The sequence below is a fragment of the Acanthisitta chloris genome, unplaced genomic scaffold (genome assembly GCF_000695815.1).
Source record: "Acanthisitta chloris isolate BGI_N310 unplaced genomic scaffold, ASM69581v1 scaffold6112, whole genome shotgun sequence".
Taxonomy (NCBI): Eukaryota; Metazoa; Chordata; class Aves; order Passeriformes; family Acanthisittidae; genus Acanthisitta; species Acanthisitta chloris.
Window position 1 is genome coordinate 61,765 of NW_008659780.1, and position 25,613 is coordinate 87,377.

Genomic DNA, 25,613 nt, shown 5'->3' on the forward strand with positions numbered 1-25,613 from the left:
TAGAAAGTGGACTGGGATGCACATGCAAACATTAGTAGGCAGCAGTATTTCTGTATTTTTCTCAATTCTGAAAACTAGTCAGCCACACAGACCTGCTGTGTGCTTGACGTCTGTAATTCACATGATTCAATGACAGGTATATATCACAGAGTGAATAATGTCTCATTCAGGAAATAACCCATCTTTCTTAGATGGACTAAACATTAGAAGGAAAAAAACATGTTGAAATACTGTGCATCAGTAATTTGACTGGCTATTGGCAGTCTGGCTATTTTTTCTGAAGACAAAAACAGAGGACAGGAAAAAAGGATTTTGCAGATTTTTGTTTGGCATTGTTGTTTGGTTGGTTTTTTTGTTTCATTTGTTTGGTTTGATGGGGTTTGTGTTTATAATTAGAATAGGTAACAAAATTACATTAACGTGTTTATTGCAACCAATTTGGGATCTTCAGTCAGTTATATATATACACAGAAGTAGATTCACACACCCCTCAGCAATGAGCAGAAATAGAACATTTTCAGTGAGAAAAGTATTTATGTCGAAAAGTGACATTTTTTCCATTGCTTAAAATTTACTTTTATTAACATATCTGAAGAAGATGATAAAACTTACATTTTACTTAGCCATTTTGCATCACCAAAGATATAAATGCACCATCTACAAGAACAGCCAAAACTCAAAAAAAGTTTGTCAGACACATGACAGTGCTGAACTATTTTCTTTTCTGAATACAAGGGAGACTTGCAGTAGCTCTTATGTCATTAGGAAGCAAGTCAGTAAATGCTAACAAATTTTGAACAACAACCCAGTATAAGAAGAGGTCACTGTTAACCCAAGGGCTATCGCCATTCAAGCTACTTGATCAATAGCAGAGCATTGCAAAGCCCCTCAGCACACAGATGTACAATACATAAGTAGTTTGAACATCATTTAGCTTTCAAGCACAAATGCCAGACAGAAAATCTAATTTAAAATCCAGTGAAGACAAAAGTCTACATAAAACCCATAAAGCTTTTACAAACACTTTTACAGTTTGTTAAAACAAAAGCTCAAACAAACAGAACAACAAGGAAAAAAACCCACCTCAAACTCAGCTATGTCTTACAGTGTACCTCAGGTTTTTACAGGAAGTCATATTCACACATGCTAAGGTGTGAATAGGCAACTTAAAACTGTACCTGGAGCTATGAGAAAATGAATGTAGGGTTAGAGGCATCAGAAAAAAAAATCATCTATCTACACCAGTCAGTCAACAATTCTTATAGTCACTTTTCCATCAGGACCTCAGAACCAAGAATATGGCGCCGCTGTAGCCAACTCACATTCAAACAAGGAACAAATATTTTAGTGTAAATTTAAATAAAGATCCTTCAAATGATCAGTTATTACTCAGCCCCATACAAACTTTTCACACCAACTAACTACTCTTCATCTATGAAAATTTTCCACACTTTCTTGAGAAAAGTGACATTTTATCTAGGACAGTTCCAGTTTCATCAGGATTCCTATCTACAAGGTTGAGAAGTTAAGGACTCTGGTTATATATACTCATTTCTCATAAAATATCCTGCCTCGTGATACAAGAGAGATTCACTCCTTAAACAACTGGCAATTTAAAAACAGCCCTTCACCTTCACCCTTTAACCCATTTTGGAAATGCAATGTGAAATCTTAATTTTTCCTAGGTCTCAGATTTCAGAACAACCTGAGCTTTGGAAAAATGTCTGGAAGCATCCGAGTACCTAAAAAGAAGGGAAAACTAAGGGAAACAAACCCATGCCTTTGATAAGGGGTTGAAATAGCAAGCATGCACATTAAAGCAGAGGAAGAAGCCACGGGGAATATTATGGACAAATAGTGGAACAGTTACCATTTTAGAAAAGGAAGGAAGTGGGTTCTGCTGCCTTTGCCACAGGTCAGATATATGGAAAGGAGATCAGAAGCCTTCTGCTTATCTCAGAATTATTAAATACTCAATTTACTTAACTTACTTAAATACTTAACTTACAAGTGAAATCTAACACAGCAAATTTGAGCTGTTTTGAATATAGACCCAAAATGTTCGGATACAGATCATTTTTATAACGTAAACATAAAAAACAAAGCCTAGAAGAGTTAAACACACTGCATAAATTAGGTTGGACAGATTATTTCTAGAAAATTATAATGTCACAAATATGACCCACCAATATATCAAAGAAGTGCTGAAGCCTCATCTAAGCCGAAGCAGTCTGGACCAGCTGTCCTTCATTATGGGTTTCTAGCTTAGCTGAGGGTTAGACCCTCAAGTCTCTGCTGACAGATGTTTGAGTAATACTTTATTTGGTTGCTTTGCAAGAAAGGGCTGAAATTATTGCCTTTGCTGACAGGAATCTTAACAGTACCTTGAATTTGCAGTGGTACCTGTTTCTCACAGGTCATCTGATGCAATTTTAGCTATGTAAGTAAGGAGCTTTGAATCTTCCTCAATTTTATCAGAGACTTCTGTGTGGCCTTAAGGTCTCAGGCAGACAAGTTGTTAAAGCTCAGTACCAGACAGGGCCTCAGAAACAAAGAAAGAGGAAAAGAATGCATAAAGTCTTTCATACCAAACAGATACCATAGTTAAGTAAGCTGAGAGGTCAGTTTAAAGGTGTTTATCTTTTTAATGGGAGTCTAAATGTAAAATCATTACCTCTAAGTTAAAGCTGCTATTAAATACCAGGTAATAAGTTATGTTACACCACTGACAGTATGAAATTCAATTGCCTTTGAAGGATGCTGCACTCAGCTAAAAGTTGCAGTTTCTGCAATTACATGATATGCATGCTCATTCCCAAGAATCCATCAGGTTTATCTGTATTGTCTTTTAGCATTTTACTGAGACAACTGTCTAATTTTCTTCAAGTCATATAAACATTATATACGCAATACCCTCAAAGGATTCTAGTGACATTTTGTTAATGGTCAGACAACAAAAAGCTGAAGGAAACTTAAAAGATGGCTGTTAGGACAAAGATTTCATGTGTATTACCCTTTTCACAGAGTTAGCTGAGCAGCTACTGCTGGAAAGTAGAAATATAAAATCCAAATCTATTCATAAATGTTCTGGAAGAGGTGGTTATCATGTGATATAAATTTGGCTGATAATAGTCACACTGCTAAGATGAGAAACACTGAAAAAAATATATACTAAAAATACTAAGTGAAAAAAAATTCTGCGAAGGTTCAGTGCTAGTAAACATTAAACAAGATATATGACAGCTCTAACTCTAGTGATGAGTTCTGAGTTGATTCTCCCTATGCAAAAGTGAGATACTGGATGCACAGATGGGTGTAAGAGGCATAATAGACCCTTTTGGAAACCTCAGGAACATTACATTTGCTATGAAGAATCCAGGTTTCAAACAGAAAACAGAAGACAAAAATGTGATTTATATAGAATCCCAAACTAACACTAGTCACAATTTTACTAGCATACTTATCTACAGCTTCCATGGGCTATTTCCCAGCTTTACTATTTCTGGACCATCACCTCTCTCATCGTTCACATCCTGCAACAGCCTGTGCAATGTCCACAGTGGTCTGTTTTCCAAAAAATATCCTAAGTTACGTAGAATATCTACCAATAGAATAGAAGGAGGTAATAAGAGCAGCATTTTTGCCATGGTCCTTGACCGATCCTGTTTATTTATTCCCTCCATTTCTCGTAGATTCACTGGAACACAAAATCCATCACAATAATAGTTGTCTCTTTCCAAAATGCAAGGCATAAAAGCAAGTATTGGCAAGCAAAATACTCACATATTCACCTGATACAGTAATAAACACATTAACAATTTCTTCTTTACTGAAGTAGAGAAAAATGGATCAGTTTAAGTGTAATGCTACTCAAAAGAGATAATGCAAAGGCTTAAAGTAGCAGATATGTTAAAAGCCATATTACAATATTGTGGCCGGAAACTATATATCTGGCATTTCTTAAATCTTTGGATTCTTTGTCTTTCACATAATCACAGAATAAACTCAGTTTATCCTAAAATATGGACACTGTTGTTCTTTTTCCTTTTAAACAACAGAAAATATGAAGATAAAACTAGAAAGAAGAATCAGCTTTAGTACTGGTAGAGAAGCAATGAGCTTGCTCTTCTCTCTTCCCTCAGATATGTAGTCCAGATATTAAATGCAAGAAGCAGTTTCTGAAACAGGAAAACATAGCTTCAGTTTGTAAAGAAGGAAAATATTAGCAGGTCAGGTATAAGGAAAGGAGGTGAAAGGGGAGTAAAATTCCCTTTCAGCTACAAAATGTTCTAACTGAACTTACAATAAGGACGATGTGACATACCTGATAATAGCAAGAGAGCTGGAATTAAGTGGGTCTATTCACCATTATGTACAATAATGTATTTGTCATTAACATCAGGAAAATCTTTCTTAGCAAGGAAGCAGATATGTATTTAGAGAAGCAAGAAATGCAACCCAGCATTTTCTGTAGAGATTTTAAGACAATATTCTTGGGCATCTTTTCTTAGAGGTTAGAGAAACTTAAGTTAGAGCAATTATATCTGCACCACAGAGTCAGTGTTACAAATAAGAGCCCACATGAAGAACAAAAAGTGCACATTAAATTGAATTTCTCTTATTTCAAAAGAAAAACCACATAATTTTGTAATAGGCTGTATAATGCAGACAGCTTTATAATTTTAACATTTAACAACTTAAGCTGTGTATAATAACTTGTATAATTTAACATTTTTATCTGAAGTTCATATTTCTAGCAACTGAGAATTTTTATATGGAAAAAATAAGGCCTGATTTTGTCAGCTCATTGGGAAGTTCTTTAATCTTTTTTCAAACACAAAGGCCTTGCTGCAAACTCACACCATTGCTCCATTATTCAGAGCTGTTCTTATCTTCTCCATGACTTACAGAACTGCAGCTAACCTTTTTCCTGATAAGACAACACTGACTACTGTTATCTGGAAAAAGCAGCAAATGTCAATCTTTTATGAAAAAAATGTAGCTTAAAGACTAAACTGTTTATATTCTAGTAGACAAGTCTGTCTACATTTGCCAACAAACTATACTGAAATAGAAAACATGTACCATACTTTATATGCTTTATTTAGGGTTAATTTGCAGTAAGATTCAGCTTTTTAGTTTGTGAAATGACTAACACTGAAGCAACAAAAAAAAAATAGATCCTTTAGTAAATCATCTGACTTAACATTCAGATTTCAAAGCACTATTTTTGCATGAATAACAGACTTACTCCATATGGAACAGATATTTCTTAAATCACTCCAAATACAACTTCAACAGGAAAGCACTGAGCCCATTTTAAAGTACAAATCTTGAGTTCGGGAATCACAGAATCAGTTAGGTTGGAAGGGTCATCTGGTCCAACCTCCCTACTCAAGCAGGGCCATCCTAGAGAGTATGGTTTAGGATTGTGTCCAGATGCTTCCGAAAACCTCCAGTGAGGGATAAAACTATTGCTTACTTGATATTAACATTTCTGTTAAAAACTGGTATCAATTATGCTTTTAAGGTTTTTATAGATATTTTTAAACATATTTTTCCCTTTAGTTCTCACAGGTAAGCATAAAAATACACATACAACAATCATTGTGAGATACATGGGATACTACAACAGCATAAGAGGAAGTACTGAGAATGCCATTTAACTTTAGATCCCACATTTGGTTAATGATGTATATGATGCTGTCCAAGATGTTAAGACTAGAGTTACCAAACTAGCCTGGTTATCAGCAAGAGCACAGTTACAGCAACAGATACTGGTGTGTTCTGACTCACATATTTCCTGGGTCGTGTAGCCTGTGCTGACCTCAACATTACAGCCCTGGTAACAAGCCAGGAACTGTGCTACTCAATTTACTGATAACTTAGGTATGCATACACAGGCTACAGTAACAATTTTATTTATATGGACTTAGAGTGATTACCTGAGCTAGCTTATGCTGCTTAGTAAACCCATGGTTTAAGTGTTCACATTAAAGCCCACCAATCATTCTTCCCTCCCCTCCCAAACATTAAATATAGAAGCATAACAGAAATAAATACTGTCATCATACCTGATGGGGCTCATATGGTGAGAAAAATGCAGAAGACATTGCAAATGAAGAGCTAAATTAGTAAGCAAGACAACTTAACTTAGGTGGATACTTTAAAGTTAGCTATGTGCTAGTGTGCTGCTGAAGGTCAGTCAGCACAGGCCTGAAAAGTCTATTACCTGAAGCTCAAAAACCCTCTCTGACATCTGTGTCATTTTAAAGAAATTACTATAAATGACATGCAACAGTATAGGGATAAAGGTGCCGTGCAGTCCCACATCATAAGTCAGTAAGGTAGGAAGGGCATAGAGCATTCTACTGGATCACCTATGAAGTAAATGAACATCCACTGCCAAAAATGGCTGAAGAGTCTTCATGTATATTAAAATTCATTTATATTAATAGCAATTAAGTGCTTCAAACTCCATTGACCATATTGTCTACCTTATGACTTTACAGTTAAATTAAGGTTGAGAAGAGAATTTGCTTCATATTTTTATAATACAGTATGATCACCTATATGAAATATTTTAATGCATTACACATTCATACAAATTTATTACATAATATGAAAGGTTTCAAAAAATATTCACCAAGAATTGGGTTTGCATTTGCTTGTATATTTTATGGTCATTTTAAACAGCAACAGGAGAGATATTTTTTTTTAACATGTGAAAAATATGCCTCTAAATCCACAAAAACTGGCCAGGGAAAAGAAAAAAGAAATAAAAAGCACAGGCACATGTAATATACAGAGCTATTTTAACACCTGAAAACTGACCCAATTCCAACTTGTAGATTTCGATTCCCTTTAATCCTAATTTCCATGTTTTTCTCACACACAAATTTGCCCCTTAATTCAGACAATTCAAAAATAAATTGAACAGGTTTTCATGAATACATACATTGGGGTTTAGCATAGAAACCACTTCTAGCTCCCTATGGGCTCAGAGAAATAATCCTTCAGCAGTAAAACACCTACTTGACCCATTCTCTCCCACTGTCCAGTTACTTGTTTACACCACAGCCTGCTGCTCCTACTGAAAGTTCAGGCACAAGTGTTTGTATGCAATGCCATAAGCTGGATCACAGAGCTGATGTGAATCAGAAAAATACAAAACAAAACCAGATCACCCCAAAAAAACAACCAATACACCTTGCTATGTATTTTCAGAAGAGTATATTTAAGTCACACCAGCTACAAAACACAGTTTGTAGCACAGACAGATGGGAAAGAGCAGCACTGGGAGGAAATCCCTTAAGCTGCCAAAAACTTCAGCTTTGTGAAACTATTCTCAGCATGGAAAGTATTCAGTGCTCTCTAACTGCAGTTCTCTTAATCCCAGTTCGTATTTCGACATGCACTCAATGCAGTGCAGCAACACCAGGTTGGAAAAGAACTGACATGCAAGCATGAAAGTTTATGAAGACCTTGCATTGTGTTTTAGAAATATAACTGCATCTTTGATCAAAATACCCTGAGGCATAATACTCTTTGATATTGCTTATGTTAAAAATGAATCATTGTAAACCTAACATTAGAAAAAAATATAATTCTGCTGATTCTGGAGCCTAACATCAAGTGATTTTACTTTACAGCTTAAGTTTCCTTTACAGTAACTGCAAAGGTAACTGGGAGGGGAAAGCCAACACACAGTGCTGTATTACAACATCAGTGCTCCACACTACTGCTTATAGCTGTTAACCTATAATTAGAGCAGTTTGCTCCCAGAGAGTAAAAAGCCTCATTACTTCCAAATCAAGCATCTGCTCTAGACAGTCTAAAGACAATGAGTTTTCAACCACAGCTATAGCATATTTCTCTCCTAAATAACGCTGCATTGTCTAAAGAGAGCTACTAAGTTTACTACACCTCATTAGATAAGCTGTAGGATGCTGAGGTAAAGGAATATCAGAGTTTTGGTAAAACTTCTCTTCCCCATTTGGAACACTCAAGTTACAAGTGTTTTAACTAGAACCCTTGTATCAATTCTGTATCAAATGTATCAAATCTGACATAGCTGACAGAGTGCATCACCTTAAGTATCCTACAAAGAACACAGCACAGGCCTTTATCACACAGAAATCCGCCCAGATACCACAGACACAATATACTATCATTGAACAATTTTTGCAGATTTTTGCCTAAAGAAGCATATTTTGCTGTCAGAGGATTATAAGTGAACTAAGAAATTTTCATCACACAGACTTAAAAAAGATCTTAGAAAAAAAAATTAAACAGGAACTACAGGTGGCACAGAGTGTTTGGAAAGAAAACTGCAAATAATTAAGAAATAATTTTAAGGTGGAATATATTACAACTGCAACTGTTTGATATGATGGCTAACTTCCAATGGCAAAACAAACAGCTGATAGAAAATGCTTTTGCAAACCATGTTCAGCTAATTATTAGTAAAGAATTTTAAGTCTGTCTAAAAAGAAGCAGCTAAATTTCACAAATGTTAGTAGCTTCTCATATATTTTGATCATTTTACTTTAATTAAACTTTACAAGACAATAATGCACTTATCAAACTTCAGTTTGTCTATAGCCCTGATTTTACTTTTTCGTTACTATGATTAAACAAAAATAGATACAATAGATCAAACAGAAATGCCAACGAGAAAGTGAAGGAGGGAAAGGAACAAAACAGCCATTAGGGGGAAAAAAAAATGGGGGCAATGAGCAATAGGCTTATAGGCTGGTTCTATTGCAGACCATAACACCATCTCTAGCAACACATAAAATTTGCTGTGAAGCCATATGGGCAACAGACATCTATCCCCACAACTCACCATATAGCATTCCTGTTTAAAGCATAGAACATTTAAAGAACTATCATCCATTTGATCCTCCACAGGGGGAAAAAAACTGCCAGTCTCATCGGGTATGAAGAGAGAACACTACTTATTACTAGCAATTTGAGCCAGGAAAAAATAAAGGCAGTATTTTTCATATTGGAATATTTCATCAGAACTCTCAAGTAAGTATACCACTTTACTAGGGGAAAAAAAAAGGCAACAAAATTATTTTTAGATTAGAAATCAAACGAGGTGGCTCTACTAATCACTTCTAGGCTAATGGCAAAGGAAATAAACAGTAATCTCCCTCTCCACAAAGTCTAGGTTTCAGTTCTGCAAATTCCATGAAAGACTTCCTCCTTAAAGGAAGTGATTTCAAGACAACAAGCATTCTGTATCTGGCAAATTTAAAAGAAAGTAAATCTTCAAAATAATTTTCATTCACACCATGTTTGTTGTTGGTCTAGAACTGGGCCCAACATAGTACACAAGACTAAACCAGCACAGAAACACATAAAAGAAGTCCAAGAACAAGTGTAAGTAAACTGGATATATGTATAAGGATATAGGACACAGTAATTAAGTTTTGAATACACTTCTGATGATTCTATAAACAATTCCAAGTTAGGCGTAAACATCAGGATAGAACTGAACTGAGCCCATCTCGTACTTAGGTATAACCAAACTTGAGTGATCTACGTTACAATCTAAGTATCAGATCTTAAACATCAAAAGTAGAATCATAACAAACCTATTTTAGTGTCATAACTGCAATAATTTTCTTAGTATTTATAACTCAGAGCACTAGAAATCCATGTAGCAGCATATACACAATCTGAAAATAGACCTAGAATTTTATCAGGCTACTTTTCAGTGTTACAGATCTAGAGTTGAGAGGATTCTTATTGTGCTTTGTATAGCATCTTTTAATTTCAGTCAATGAATTAAAGTGCATACAGATGCTAGATAAGACAGAGCAAAAAAATCTTAACGGGAATACTGACAGTTCTAAGAAATTCAGAATTCTGCTAAAAATTAAAAGTATTTTTTGTAGAAGCTTCAGTTTTAGCATTCTACTTTAATGCAATTATGTTTCATTATCTCATGTAATGCATAGATAAGTTATATATGGTGGAATCATTCTATTGATGTTTAAGGAACTAGTGTTGTCAAAACAATTCTTAACTATAAAATTAATAGTATATATTTAAAAAAGGATTAAATGCAGTAACTTTCAGAAGCAGCAGTAGTTCAATTAATGATTTATAATCACCTATCTTGAACAAGATTTTTTTCCATGTCATTGGTGAGAGCTAAGCATGATTGACACTGTAGTGTGGAATATTCTCTGGACTTATTTCTGTTTCAGAAGGTATCTAACATTACCTGTTGTTCAGTAAGATCCACCCATGCAACTATTTTGCACATGTCGAACATCAACTCTTTGACTGCTGTGACAATGCTCAAAGTAGCAATGCATCAGTAATTATTCAAAACCTGTTGTTTTCAGCCAGGACATGGATTTCCCAGCATTGCACAGCTTTGGCAGTTTTACTTTTGCATACACCAGTGCTAGTTGTACCTGCTTTCAATCGTAGACCTGAATACAACTGTATTTTTTTTAACTCAAACACGCATAAACTACTTCTTTTTCAGACGATAGCACTATCTTTCAAAACCAAATCTCATTTAAGCAAGATAGCAAATCTGAGAGAAAGACATCTAGAAAATCCGCCATCTGCCCTAACAGTAAAACACCCTTGGCTTGAGTTTGATCCAAAGGAGCCACTGCTTGATCTTGAAAACACAAGCAAAGCCTTTAATTACAACGGCTGAATCCCACTGTGTAGTACTGCATTTAAGCTTCTGGAAGAAGGAAATAGCTGGACAACTCTGGATTTTCAATTTTGTGGCACTAAATAGAGATGTTACTGAATTGCACATAGAGACAGGCCTTTTTCTAACACTTGCTGCATTCCCCAGGTGCATTCAATGATAAAGCCCTGTAGCTTTAATCAATTATATCGACTAAGATGTCTCATTTTTGCCATGACATCAACAAACAACAGATTCATTCCTCTGGTTCCTGCCACAAACATCATGAAATATCATAGAGAAAACATCTCACTTAACATAAAAGCCTCTTTGACTCCAAGTAAAATGAAAACATCTCACTTAACGTAAAAGCCTCTTTGACTCCAAGTAAAATAGGAAAAATAAGAGAGAGGTAATAATTCAAAATATTTGATCTTTACTGATTTAAAGCACTAACCATCTGTACAGAGATATATTTTTGCTCCTCTGATTATTACTTTGTATAGATTTCCACAAGATGGTGCTGTAGCCTTATTTTAAAGATTAACTGCTCTAACATTTAGACAAAAACCTCATTTCATTTCACTATTAGAATAATGAACAGTGATTTGCAAGGTCTATTTTCAATTAAGGAGCAAAGCATGTTTATATCATCTAATTTTCCAATTCTTTTGAATTATTTTTTTTTTACAACTGGAAAAAGTAAGTCCTGGTGCAGAAGTCCAAAAAACCCTCAACTACAGTTTATATAGCATAATGGATCACTAAGTTCTTCTGTTTGTATGTCAAATAAAGTCAATTTATATATTTCATATGGTTATAGAAAAAAAATCATTGTTGGAACATATAAATCACATTTTGCGGCATGTCAAACAGCTGCTTTTGCCTTCATTTGCAAACTCTGCCAAAAAAAAAATCCACTGGCTTTGTAACACTAAACTCCAAAAATCTTTCTAAGTGAAGTATTAAAGCACAAAGAAATCTTGACATAATGCTAGCAATTTACAAAGACTAATAAACAAATAAATAAATCTTATCAAACCACACACATCTTTGGTTTGGTTATATGTTTATGGAAGTCTTACATCTACTTGCGTCTCTAAACAGGAATCTTAATATGACTTCAAATAACGAAAACACATTTCTTTGCACACTGGCTGGTCTCCATCTGTGCTGCTGGTCTTCAAACGTGCTGGGTAAGAGCACTAAAACACTCAACACATCTCCTGCAGTCAAAGTCTGTGGACTTACTTGCACATTTTAGTGTTCAGGATCAAACTGACCCTCACTTTGTCAGTGCTAATGGAAGTCATAATGTGTCGGTGCTCTTCAGCTCAGCATGAAAACTTATATTAAAAAAAACCAAAAAAGCAAATAGGATAAAAGGTGCATATTTGAAACTGTGTATATGTTTTTATTTAGACTTATTCAACAGTACAGACAGTAAGATGGTATGTAAGAACACTTCTGGGGTGTAATATGCAAGTCCCAGCTGGAATGTTTCCAACAAGATGTAAACCACGGTGCTCAAGCCTGTACTTTTAAAAATATATGACTTAGCACACTGCTAACAAATGTCAACACAAAAATACACTGCTGTAATGACTTCAACTTACAAAGTAGAGAGAGGGGGGAGCAGCTTTTAAAACCAAAAACTGGAGTTTCAGGGAAAGGAAATCAATACACAGATGCATCAGAAAAATACTTATTCAAAGCAATAAAAGCACCGGCGATCATTACAAATTTGATATATTAAAAATTTAATGCTGTAAAAACATACATATTACTTTGGGTATCCCTAAGTCGGCAGAGACCAGGTCTACAGACCTGTGCTTTCAGGTATTCTTAGAGGTGGGCTGGATGTTTTCAACAATTTGAAAGTTTCTTCAATTCTGAAAATAAATTGTTTACACACACTTATTAAAATAAGGAAAGAAATATCTGACTTGCCTTTAACTTTCTAATTATCCAAAATTAAGTTTTCTCTCATTCCTCTCCCCCACAATTGGTTTGTATTATAAATGCCTATTACACATCAATAAACCTTAAGTATAACATAGAGAGACAAGTAATCCACACAAAATTAAAATCACAGAAAAGGCTAAGCATTTTACAGGTCAGGCACTTATGGAATAGAAATCTCTTGCTAAAGAAACATTACATAGCAAGGCATTTCTCTTCAAGTAAAATAAGATCTTTCTTACCAAAAAAAATTAATTACAGATCTCAAGATTAGTATCAAATACATCTTAATACATGCTTAGGTTGAAATTGGTTTTACTTATCCTTAAATAATAAAACACAGAGTTAAGATTATGTAGTTATTTTTCAGGAAGAAAAGTTGAAAGTACCAAGGAATTCCTATCAGAAGATAAATAATATTCCTATTCCTTGTCAACCAGATTCTAAACACTCTTTTATCTCTAGTTAATACTATTAAGAATGCTTTCTATTGCTTTTTAGAAACCAAAACACTGACTCATCCCACAAATACAGAACTGCAAGTGGATTTATTATCCAGTGGAGTCATAAGGAAATGCCACACCTGATGTAGAGACCTTTGAGTTTTGGAACACATATGCACATTCTCTATATACCTTAGTCCAGTACAACTCCCTCCTGGGAAATAAATTCCTGACACCTTTACCTTGCATTTTATTTATCTTTTCCATTCTTTGTCTTATTGTCTCCTACAATTTAAAAGCAACAAAGTTAGTGAACTCTTCAAAGCTGACATACTTCAAACGGACTTTCAACTTTAAAATTCAGAGAAAATGTGACTTTAAGCACTGTTTACATATCAGAAGTATTTTTATGAGACAGACGTAAATGTAGTTTTGCACAGTTCCCTTGTTTTTCTTATCTTTTCCATTCTTTGTCTTATTGTCTCCTACAATTTAAAAGCAACAAAGTTAGTGAACTCTTCAAAGCTGACATACTTCAAACGGACTTTCAACTTTAAAATTCAGAGAAAATGTGACTTTAAGCACTGTTTACATATCAGAAGTATTTTTATGAGACAGACGTAAATGTAGTTTTGCACAGTTCCCTTGTTTTTCACTACTAGTATATACAACTAAAACCAATGCTTACTTGTTCTCTTGACCTCAGAAAGGAAATCAACTGAGCATTCACCAGTTTTACTCACCTTTGAAATGTCTGTCAGATCATGAGAATTAATGGTCAAGGCTTTGGGAGATGGCTCTGTGGATAAAAGTGAACAGCATCCAGACAACTGAAGATGATTCTCTGGCATCTCCTCATTCCTCTCTGTATCTATGGAGAAACACTCAGGTTTGTGTCACCTCTGCCTTTTTGCTTTCTTTTGCAAGGTCAGCTATCAAATAACTTGATTTACAGTATGCAATAACAGAAGAGAACACATTGTTTAAAGAGGGAAAAGGAAAAGCTACTGTGACAGTCCAAAAGTTTTCTTTTTTTAAAAACAAGGCAAGAGCAGTATATTATATAAAACACACAAAGCAAATTCTTAAAAGATTGAAGATTATTTTATCTTGATTAGAGTAAAATCAAAACTTATCAACATCTGATTACTCGGCCAACATTTAATAGTAATTTCACATAGTTTACATTATTTTTACTGTAAACTGACTGTTCAAACATGTTTTTATTTTGTGCTAAGTAGTCTGTCTTATAAGCAGCAGAAATATTTTAAAACAAAAAAAAATCACCTTCTTGCTTAGCCTTAAATCTGTATTAAGCCATCACTGTTTTCTAACTTTCCTCCCCTTGGGATAGGTGCAGCAACCATTACACAGAAACAGACTTTTTACCTTTTTTTTTTTTTGACATTGGGAAGGCTTTGATATTCTTTTTGCAACTTTAGATTACTCTTGTCAGGGAAGAGAATTTAGTATCTAGAAAAAAAAATTTTCCCATGCCCTTATTTTTAGTAAGGTCACCATGTATGGAACATACCTTTGGAACATGCTTTGCTACACTATTTTGTATCCAAAAATCTCACTATTTAGTCAACTAAGCTTAAAAATTGTTTCTCCTGTACAGTTGTTTCTGAAGAGCACTACAACCAAAAAGAGCACAAAAGCATTCCAACTACTGTACATCTCAGATAGAAGAGACAAGACTGTCCCCATAACTTGTATTCCTAAAATTTCCTGAATCATATTTAAGAACAGGAATAACAAATTCATAAGAATTCTAGAAGACTGAAAATATGGAAATTCTCTTTTAAAGACCATTCACTTGCTTACTGACTACAAAGTCTTCCAATGTCAGCTACAGACCACTAAACTTACAAAAGGAAGTTAACATGTTGCAAGCTTTCTAAGGCCTGCAAAATGAAGTTCCTATTTCTGAGACCTCAAAATCAAAACAAATTTTGACACAGCCAATAAACTGCCTTCTTAATTTCCATGGAAACTGAATTACTGAGATTCCCTTATAATTACAATTCAACACCTCAACACTGAAAAAATGCCTAATATGTGAGAATGGAAAACAGGATATCCTCCTTACCACTGATTGTAGGAATAGCAGCAGCCACAGAGGAAACAGTCCAAATCAATTAAGAGTCTGATGCATGCTAAAGGATAAAGACCTACCATTGAGGAAGACAGCACTTAAGGCTGCTCCATTTACTTCTTCTATGTTATCAAAATTAAATTGGAAATGGAAGAAAAAAATTTTGTCTTCCTCTTCAAAATAAGAAAGCTTAGCAAAAATGCCAGTTGGATAGGGCAATTAACTGCTTCAAATGGATGAAATATAGAAAATGTTCAGCAGTGAAAACATTTCAGCAGATGAAAACCAACATGGATTATGAATGAAAAGCCTCTGATTTGTCTTGTACCCTTTATAAAAGTAGAAAACAGCATCATAAATGCAACACTATTTTGATTATAACAAACTTGTAGCAGTAAAAATAATTCCTTTTGTGCTTATGAATACCATATTTTTAAAACATGATAACTGCTTTAAAGTCCAGATAAGATTGTTTTACACAGCTCTAGCTATAGCACCTTAATTAGATGGGCATCTTTGATATTTTTAGTAGTTATTTGTAACTATTAATTACTATGCTATATATTTTCATTAATGCTTTTAAATCTACTATTTCAGTAAATAAATCTTCCAAAAAATAAATTACCAATGTGAAATGACTAGGTTAACTTCTAATTTGCAGTATGGATTTAAATTCATAGGTCACTAAATTGCAATTACCTACTTAAAAAGCAGTGTTTTAGTCAAGGTCAGCAAGGAGTGTCTAGCATATTTATGTTAATTAAAAAGAAAATTATTAATACTCACCAGGAGAAACTGGAAAGTTACTAGAAGTACATTCTTGACTTATATTGCTCAACTCTGTAGGTAAGTCTTTCTGAAATACAGGTTTACTGCATTTTAGCCATACACCCTGTTTAAATCATCTTTTGACTGAAGAACAGTATATTTAAACACTAATTATGTATGCCTCTGCTACACCGTCCAAATGTGTTGGCATTGCATAAATGTGTTTCCAGGACTGAAAATACAACATTTCCATATATACACTGCATAAAAAAAGTTGTCTATTTCATGGGGTCTTTTTAATATCAATGTTGCTGTTCATAAATGGGACAAAACCAGGTCAAAATACAGTGCATATAACTTACGTATGAGAGTAGAGCAAACGACCACACGGTTCTTAGCCTACGCTAACAATTTCATCTTGATGCTGGCTGCCATTAGCTTGACAAAATAACTGTACCTTCCACTTCTGGTTGATATTCAGAAATGCAGCCCTCAGACCTAAAAAAATAGCCTATAGATTTATTCCACTTAAATGCTCAGAACTCAGAAGTCTATTTCAAATCAGTTTTCCAGGCTCCTAAATGAGAGAGAGCATTTTTACGGAAGCTTCTCAGTTTAACTCGATCTAACTTAAAAAAGGCTGTTGATAAGCAAGGAAACAAAACTGAAGTTGTACTAACAATAAATGTTTTGGAGTACACTTTTCTAATTTAACACCTAAAAAATGCAACAATCAAACAACATATAAACATTTTTACCAATGAGTTCTCATTACAATTTGAAATCTCAGCCTTTAAAATACATCCACTTTATATCCTGGAGTAACCATATCAGTTAACAGGGGGATGTTACACCCGAATAAGTGAACGAGGGAGAAGTAGCAGATATTGTGTGGGAAGATGCTGGAAAAACACTAATAATGGATATCTCTTTAAAAAGTATAAAAATAGATAACTGCACAGACTACTTCTGTTCATTCCTTTCATTGAAATGGATTTAGTAGTTTTCAGACTTTCCCAGAGCTAAATGCACAGCTGCTGCTACTTTGGCAACAGTGTGAGACAGATCTTGGAGTGTTCCTGCTTTGTTGGCTAGATCCCAAAAATTCCCTGAAAAGTGCAAGAATAAGAAGAAAGGAGTAATTCTGAATTGTTTCTGTCTATGTGAAGCACAACTTGGATGGAATTTCATGAAACAAAGAAGCAGCAATTCTGCTGCCCACAGGATTATTTCTTGGTAGTTTTCAAATGTCTATTGCAAAACAGTTAGGGTTTTGAAGACTATATATGTATGGATACACATATATATGCATGGGTATACACATATATATACATGGGTATATGTACATACACAGGCACTTATTTTGTTTCAAAAAAAGACTAGCAACAACGCTGCAAAGAAACTACATTGAAACTTGTTCCTGTAGGTGACTTCTTTCACTACCATGTAGTACAGAAATATAATTACCTCACTGGAAATTTTTTGAGTGCTATTTTTTTGGAGTATTTTCCAAATACTATTCAACCATATGAACAACTGCAATAAATATGCTACTGATGTAATAATAAACCAAATTTACAAATAAAAAAGAACAAGTCTAGTGTGAAACTCAAGATTTCCTATGCTGCTACAACAATCTCTTGGAAAGAATACATTTGAAACAGGAGCAAAACTGTCTATTGCTGTTCACCTGAAGGCCTCTTGAGACTCCTAGCAGATGCAAACATTATTATTGGTGGTGTTATTTGGACATATGTCTACTGATAATTAAATTACAATATCCATAAGAAACTGGTTTCAGATGATAAATCACTTGAGCCATTACTGACCTGAAACAGTTTAAAACAAAAGTGACTGAGAATGTCAATCCTTAGTATTTGAGCTACAGCCTTAAGAACAGCCTAATGTCTGAACACTTCTCCATTTCAAGACTTTGTATGACTAGCACACTTTTAAGGCACACAGAAAAAAAGTATGTCTTGTATACAAGTATTAGCACAATTTTCAAATTTGCAGGGCCAGCAACACGCACAATGCTCCGATTATGAGTAAATCCAACATTTTTACAAAGACAGAGAAAAATGCAACACAGATCAAGCTTTTTCTGCAAGCGTTTTTGACTTCTGAAAAGCATCTGACAGTATCTGAAAGATATACATGAGACACATACACAAATACACTTTGAAATTAAGCATGTGATGAAAAAATTGATGCTATGGTTCACTGCAGCTCAAAATACTTACATGTGTACAGATATGAAATTATATAACACGTATACGAGGACCTTTCAACGGCATGAAAAATAACCCAGAGTCTTAATGCAACAAAATACTTTATTCGCTGTGACAAATATGTCACATGTAGCCACATCACAACTGTAGTGCTTTCACACATTCAAAAATTCGGTGAACATCATGGACAAGAAATGGCAAGTGGGGGACAAGGGTGAAAGCAGGAGAAAAAACATTGATTAGGCTAGAAATTTCAGAGTCACAAATTTAAAAAAGGACTAAAGTAAGAATTAACTGTGTTTTTCATTTTGCATGCCATTTATTTTTGTCACCATCAGTTATATGGAACAAAGACTTCATGTTCAAAAGTCTTCAAAAACTTCCTTCTACAACTTCACCCCTAAATAAAAACAGAGTCATTAATCATGAAAACAGGCTTAGCTGTAACTGCTGTTCCTGCAAAGAAACAATTTCCAACGGAGAGTTTTGGTTCATAGAGCATGAGAAAACAGAACTTAACAGTTAAGAAAAAAACACCACCAACTGCATAGACAGCGCTTCCATTCAGATCATGCCTTTAACAACAGCAAAAAAGCACACACCAGGAGGCAGGAAGAGAAGAAATAGACCAACAACATTTTACCTGGGCAATTTTTGCTGTAGAATTAAAACATAAGTTAACATACCTTTTTGGACTGTAACAACACTTCTGTTTCAAGAAGCAAAATTCGATTCAACAAGTTATTCCAGTCCTTCTCATCTATGATCACCTTTCCTTGCAGTTTCTCTTCTAAAACTTGTAATTTCTCTTCCATCCAATCTAGCTTATGAAGCTTTTCCTGGCAATCAGCAAGCTGACTCTTTAAAAATTCAATCTCAGAATTATCTTCCACAACCTGAAAATATGGGTAAGAACACATCCTTTGATTTCAAATCATCATTTGATCAACAAAATTAAGTGCACCCTTCCTCAAGTTCAGTAACCACATCCTGCTATACTAGAAAATTGTATTTCTTCTAGAATTGCCATAATATGCCTATTCATGGAGCTCAGCTTTTAAAAGAAACTGTTGACAGAACTGGCTCTTTGAAAGGACAGAGCAATTTAATTGACTTTTAACCAACTTTCGCAATATACTATTATACAACTATTAGCTATACAAGATAGGTGAATACTCCTTATGTAAAAACCTTTATCCCTTTAGAAAAACCCTGTAAAAAAAAAGTTAAGAACACATGCAGGCAGCATTTTAAAATAAAAATTCTTACTTGTTCACATTTAACTTCCACAACATCATGATCCAGGCACAATTCTTCCTCATTTCCTCCCTGTGCTGGAAGGGGTAGTGGATGAAGGTCACCTCTAACTTCATTTCCTGAATGTCGTTCTACTCGAGGCTTCTTTTGAGTATGTTAAAAAACAAACAAACAAACAAAAAATCCCAACAAACCACTGGTGTTATTCATCACAAGAACATTTTAATTTATCAGCCAAATAAAGACCCAAAAGACCTATCATTTTAGTGTTTATTTAAATCTGACAATCTTATCGCAACTGCTTTCAAAATACAGAAAGCAATGGCAGGCAGTTTAGTCTTAAAAAAGAAAAGACCCATATAGACTTGAAAAAACTGTAAAACAAATACGCACAAGCTTTACCATATATACTGTGTACCTTGTTTACCTGCCACAAACAGTAATTAAGGCATTAATGTCCTCTCAATGTAATGCTCGTTAGATTTCCAAATGTGGATGGGGAGATATGTTACATACACAGTGAGATTCATATGTATAGATAGTTCCAACATCAAATCCACAACCAAAATATTCAGGAAAAGAAAAATGTAACTCAGAACAACAGCATTCTCTCTTTTTTCTTGACATCTGTCACCAAAATGGCCCTACATGCTACACAGCTTCCTTTGAAGGGTTCCCTTAGAGAAAACAAAGAGACAAATCGTGCAATTCTTTCTAGGTGGATCAAGTCCTATGATCCTGCCACAAAACAAAATAAATTACTTAATTATCCTGAATGCACAATTACTGGTTTTGTGTGGCATCATAAAACACACAGATTCCTAGATGTTTTAGTGAAGCTGAAACTCTCCTCTTCTAGGGAATTCTTAATACACTCAGATATATTCCCATTCAGGTCTACCATTCAACAACCAGAAGGAACAGAGAAGCCATTCCAAATACTTTGTGAAGTTTTCTTCACTGATAAAAGCACTGTTTTCCCTTCTGCATAGAAATCGCCAAGATTAATAGGCATTCATAAATCTTAAGGTTTTGTGCAACTATATTTTGCACCCTTTAGCAGAAGATATTAGGAAAGCAGCCTTGTCCACAGGTCAAGAGTAGCATAATGCATAATCAAGTGTTACTTGTGTGAAACTGAAGCCAAGAAGAATACATTAAGATATCTTTGGAGAACAGATTCAGACAAAAGACCTAAAAGGGTTTTGAAAGCTGTGTTGAAAATGTGTGTTAAGACAAGCACACTTCAGTCTCCAAATTGGAAGTATTTTTTTTCCTATTTTATCTTTATATTCATTGTTGTCCCTCCATTTCATATAATTCAGATGACAAACAGCAGCATTTGATCTTCACCACACCAAGACTTTGAGATCAGCTACTCAATACATGAGAGAAGCAACATCCTCTGTATTTCAGCTATTATTTCAGCCACCACACTTTGGGGAAAAACAAACACCAGCCCACCAGAAAACTGGTTTGATTAAGCATTCAAATCTAAATGAAAGCACAATTCCAGCAAGAGCCTGACTTGCTACAAGTGAGATCAACCTTTAGGCATACAATATAAAAATTGGTTTCATACCTGTTTGGAATTCAGAGCACTGCCACTAGGATCCACATGGCCTTTACCACAATTTGACCATACTTCACATTTCAAAGGTCTGAGTTTCTTCCTCACTTGGCATTTAACCTCCAAAGCAAACAGAAGAAAACAACACAGGAAAACTTTCAGGATTACATACCCCACTTTCTACCATCATTAACAGGCAGAAATATTTCATGGCACACACACAGAAATATACTTAGTAATGTGTAGTACCTCTGTAGTGTGCACCTCTATAGTATAATGTATTAAAAAAATAAATTTAAATTACCCAAATTTACAGAAAACACAGAGATGGAAGTGAATGCCTTATTTACACATTCATTAATGCCTATGCAAGGTTGCATTAAAGCTAGTTGTAAATAGAAAAAGACAACTTGTACCAGAGTTGAAAGGCAAACAAAACAAAAAAGTAGATATGCCTCCAAAAGTGACAAATTAAGGATAGAGAAGTCCTGAAGACTGTTACAAACTCAAAGGAAACAAAACCCTGTAAAATAGGAACACTGAAAATTCTTTTTGTTAAACCACAGATAGGCAACATACACTGATAAAAAATTATGCCTTAACAATGAAAAACAAGTATCGTTGATAAAAATAATCAGATTTGAGAAACAAATACAAGTGTCATGTTTAAATTGTTACAGAACTTCAACAGATCAGATGGTTTTGCTTTGCCTTTAAATTTATCTGCAAAGTTTAACAAGTGACATGTTCACTATGTCAAAAAGTGTGAAAACAAAAAAAACCACTTACTGTAAAACACCAAGTATATATCTTCATTCTAGTATTTTTTTGCTTATACTACAAAACATTGGCAGCTTTTTGTCTTGAATGATAGCATTCAATCATCTTACAATGGAACTTAATGTTAATTTTCCACTATTTTGTCCATCAGCAATGTTGCATCTTCAATAGTCATTAGCTTCTACCTGCAGCATCAAGCATGTCAAAAGAAACTTATAATAAAAATTACCATTTCATCAGTACCTTATTAGAGTTATTCAATTCCTTATGTTTGTCCACCACACAGTTGATAATGTCACAAACAATTTGCATTTTTCTTTCTGCAAAGCCAAACTGAAGAAACTGCTCCTTCGTTAAAATTGGTTTATACTGAAATTGATCTCGCAGAAACTGCAACAATATAAGAGTTTACTTCACTTTCAAAATTACCACACACTTTGCTGTAGAAATGGCATGTTCATATTCTTGTTTTTCTACAATCTTTTCTTTCATTCTGCACTTCAGCAGGTAAACACTTTTCATTTGATTATTTTATGTGTATGAATATATATATATAGCTGTTTTTTCTAACTAGGCTTTAAACATACCTCCTCTTCCAGAAACATTTCATTCACATCACTCATGTAAACTTTGACTCAGTCTTAAGATTCACAAAATAAATGACTGTAGAAATTAATGCTTAAAAACTTAACCAAAATCTTTCTGAAGTGAATGGACAATAAAGTTTTATTAATCTCAGTGAATGCATCAGAGGGTTAAGTCAGGCTCTCAGAGATCCTCTCTGTAAAGCAGTCTCTGTCCTCCTCAAATGGAAAACTATTCTGAATAAGCCACTATTTGTAATACATCACGCCACCTTTTATCACAACATGCTTGTGGATATTTTAAGGGTAGTTCAAAGCTATTTTCAATCAGTTAAGAATTTGATTCTAATTTATAAACTGCTAAGTATTCAACTTCTGATATATTAAAATGGCACAATGTTTTAAAATAGCATCATTTCTTAACTGTGCTTTCATTACAGCTTTTGAAGTTGGATGTGATTTTTTTGGTGGTTACAATTTCTTCCAAGGTCATTTCTATAAATCTTATTGTGTAATAAATATTCCATTATTCTTCAAACCTAACAGAAAACAGTAACATTACTGTTTCTGCAACTGTCTCAAAGTTGAGATTTGGCTAACACCCCTACCCTTATTTTCATGAAAATCTAAGCATTAGCCACGCAGTGACTTACTACTCATCTTAAATCCTAACAGAATTACAATTCACCTTCATTGCCAAAAATTTTCACTTTCTAGTAAAACTCAGATGCTTAATTTTTGTGAGGCTATATTCAAAACTGTGTTACTTCTGCAAAGGACATGAAGACAGATTTACCTTATAAACAGCTTCAATAAAACGCAAGTCACTCTTTGCTGTCAGTTCCACACCACACTTTACCAAAAGCTCTGCTATGCAAGTTGAAAAAGATGTAAAACAATAGCTGATGATAGGTAAAAATGCAGCTGGATCACCCTTTACTAACCTATTAAGAAACAGAAGTATTTTACACAGCAGAAGATAACAAAGGCCTTTCATTACATGCATTCAAACATTTAACTTGAAAGGCATTAATATAGCCAGAATGTAAGAACCAGGTATCTCTTTCATTTTAAGGTGGTTTTGTCCATGCACGTCTCTTTCAGCAGTCTTTGCTGTTATCTGTAAAATGCTCAAAAAACCATTTACGTGATCTTCATAGAACTTTAATAGTCAGATCTAAAGCCCAACAGCATTTCCAGCTGAACACCTATTTTTGTAACCTTTATAGGATGAAATTTCCTGGAGGAAGTTTTGCAAGCACTTACGAAGAAATTATAAAGGTGAGAGATTAACCAAAGAAAAGAGAAGAACAGCAGAAGAGCAAGACAGTGAAACACTTCAAGATTATTCTAAGGATTGCTACCAAAGCAAAACTGCATCCTTTTATACTCCAGTTCACATGTCCCCCAGCTTCCCACAGACATATGCTCTGCTTACTCATCACTGGGTGTGATGCTAATATTTATACACATCTTGCTTACACATCTTGCTGTCATCATGTATTAGCATAAATTTATTCGCACTTACAGTGTATAATCAACATCTCTTGGATAATTTAACAAGCGAAGTCCTTGCTCTATTTTTCTTAAACTTCCTTTTAGGTCTCCTGTGGCCATTATTACAACTGCTGTTCTTCTTTCAGATGATGAAATACATGTAGCATAGTACACCACCTCCTTAAAAAATATAATGTACACCAAAATTACAAAATGCAATAGAATTATCACTGAAATACAAAGGTTTTTGTGCCTCTTTCTAAACACTAACATTTCCAATGTGTTACAATACAGCACAGAACTACAGCTTGATACCAATTATCAGCCATCATCTCTATTAATTCTAAATAGAATCATAAGTAATCCTCAATCTGATCAGCTATCAAAGAGCTTTAAAGACATCTGAAAGCATATTATGAGTTTAAGACTGACTAAATCCACTAAAACTGAGTGAAAACAAGTTTCTTCGGTGTTTCAAAGGAGCAAAAATTCCACAAGTAGTGAAAAGCTTTCAGTTTAGAATGATTCTTATTCTATGCTTCCCCTGTCCTAAGCTCACTGGCCAAGAGCTATGTTTGGATGTGTAAAAACCAGGAGACAGGACTAGCAACTGATCACCAACAATACTTCTCTATTTAGATGACCTATTAAATACACTTCCAATTGTTCAGGGGGAGAAGGTAACAGACCACCCAGATTTTAGGCAAAGTAGATTCAAGTTTATTGGGATGATAACCAGTAAGTCCTTGTTTAACTTCTACATTGTAACACTAAGTTGAGAATCCACTTTTAATTTATTGTGGGCTTTGCTTTGTGGAAGAAAAGGACTTAAAGGACTCAGTGCAAACTACAACAAGGTGTATTTTGTCCTGCAGAACTATCCCACAAGGAAACTGAAGACTGAAAAAAAAACCAAAGCAAAACCAGGACAAGAGAATTGGCCTGAGTCCGCTATCATCCAAATCAGTTTTTAGATATATCAAAGGAATAAGTACACGAAGTTCCCACTTTTACTATGTTTTACCAAACAGAACTGATTAGTAAATTGTCAAATGGAAGAGGAGACTGAGGGGAAAAAAGGGGGAGAAATAAAAAGTATCCATAAGACATCTATGGAAGACACTGGAACAGGTTGCCCAGGGAAGCAGTGGCTGCCCCAACCCTGGCAGTGTTCAAAGCCAGGCTGGATGAGCCTTGAGCAACCTGGTCTAGTGGGGAGGTGTCCCTGCCCATAGCATGGAGGGTTTGGACTACATGATCTCTAACGTCCATTCCAACCCCTAAAATTCTATGATTCTATGATCTAAAAATACTGGTAGTTCTCCCGGGCTGACAGATACTGAAATGAAACAAAACAAAACAACAAGTTACCCCCAGGTATCTTAACACAGAAAGCGTTGTCTTTGAAATGCCAATCAAACTAGGTTTTTGATTTCTTTCAATTGCACTCTTCTGTTACAGGGGATAGGGAGCTGTGGGGAAATCACAGCATTATGCAGAGATACAAAAATGCCACCGACAAATACTGGACTCAGCTATCATGCCCGATGCAAGACACACTTCGATCACACAGGCTACTCGCCCAGGAGTGAACTGCACAACAAACTGCGCGTCTTAGGCTGGTTGCTCTGGGCGTCATGCAAACACCAGCGGGAAACAAAAGAGTGTCCCAGCCAGGACACGGCAAGGCAGGGGGCAGTACCGGAGCCAGCGGGCTGGGGAGAGCTCGCCAGAGCGGAACGGGGGCCAACTTT

The 25,613-nt window shown here is 34.9% G+C and overlaps 1 protein-coding gene across 1 annotated transcript; it reads right to left on the minus strand.

Annotated features, from left to right (window-relative positions):
* Window positions 1–12,488: 12,488 nt before the first annotated feature.
* On the minus strand, window positions 12,489–23,979 carry CEP44 (centrosomal protein 44kDa). The gene is made up of 10 exons (XM_009069518.1): window positions 23,891–23,979; window positions 23,159–23,306; window positions 22,022–22,168; window positions 21,011–21,118; window positions 19,441–19,572; window positions 18,858–19,067; window positions 15,959–16,028; window positions 13,818–13,945; window positions 13,322–13,359; window positions 12,489–12,561 (listed from the first exon to the last, which is right to left on the minus strand). The coding sequence occupies exons 1-10, from the start codon at window positions 23,977–23,979 to the stop codon at window positions 12,489–12,491; spliced, it is 1,143 nt and encodes a 380-aa protein (XP_009067766.1).
* Window positions 23,980–25,613: the final 1,634 nt, after the last annotated feature.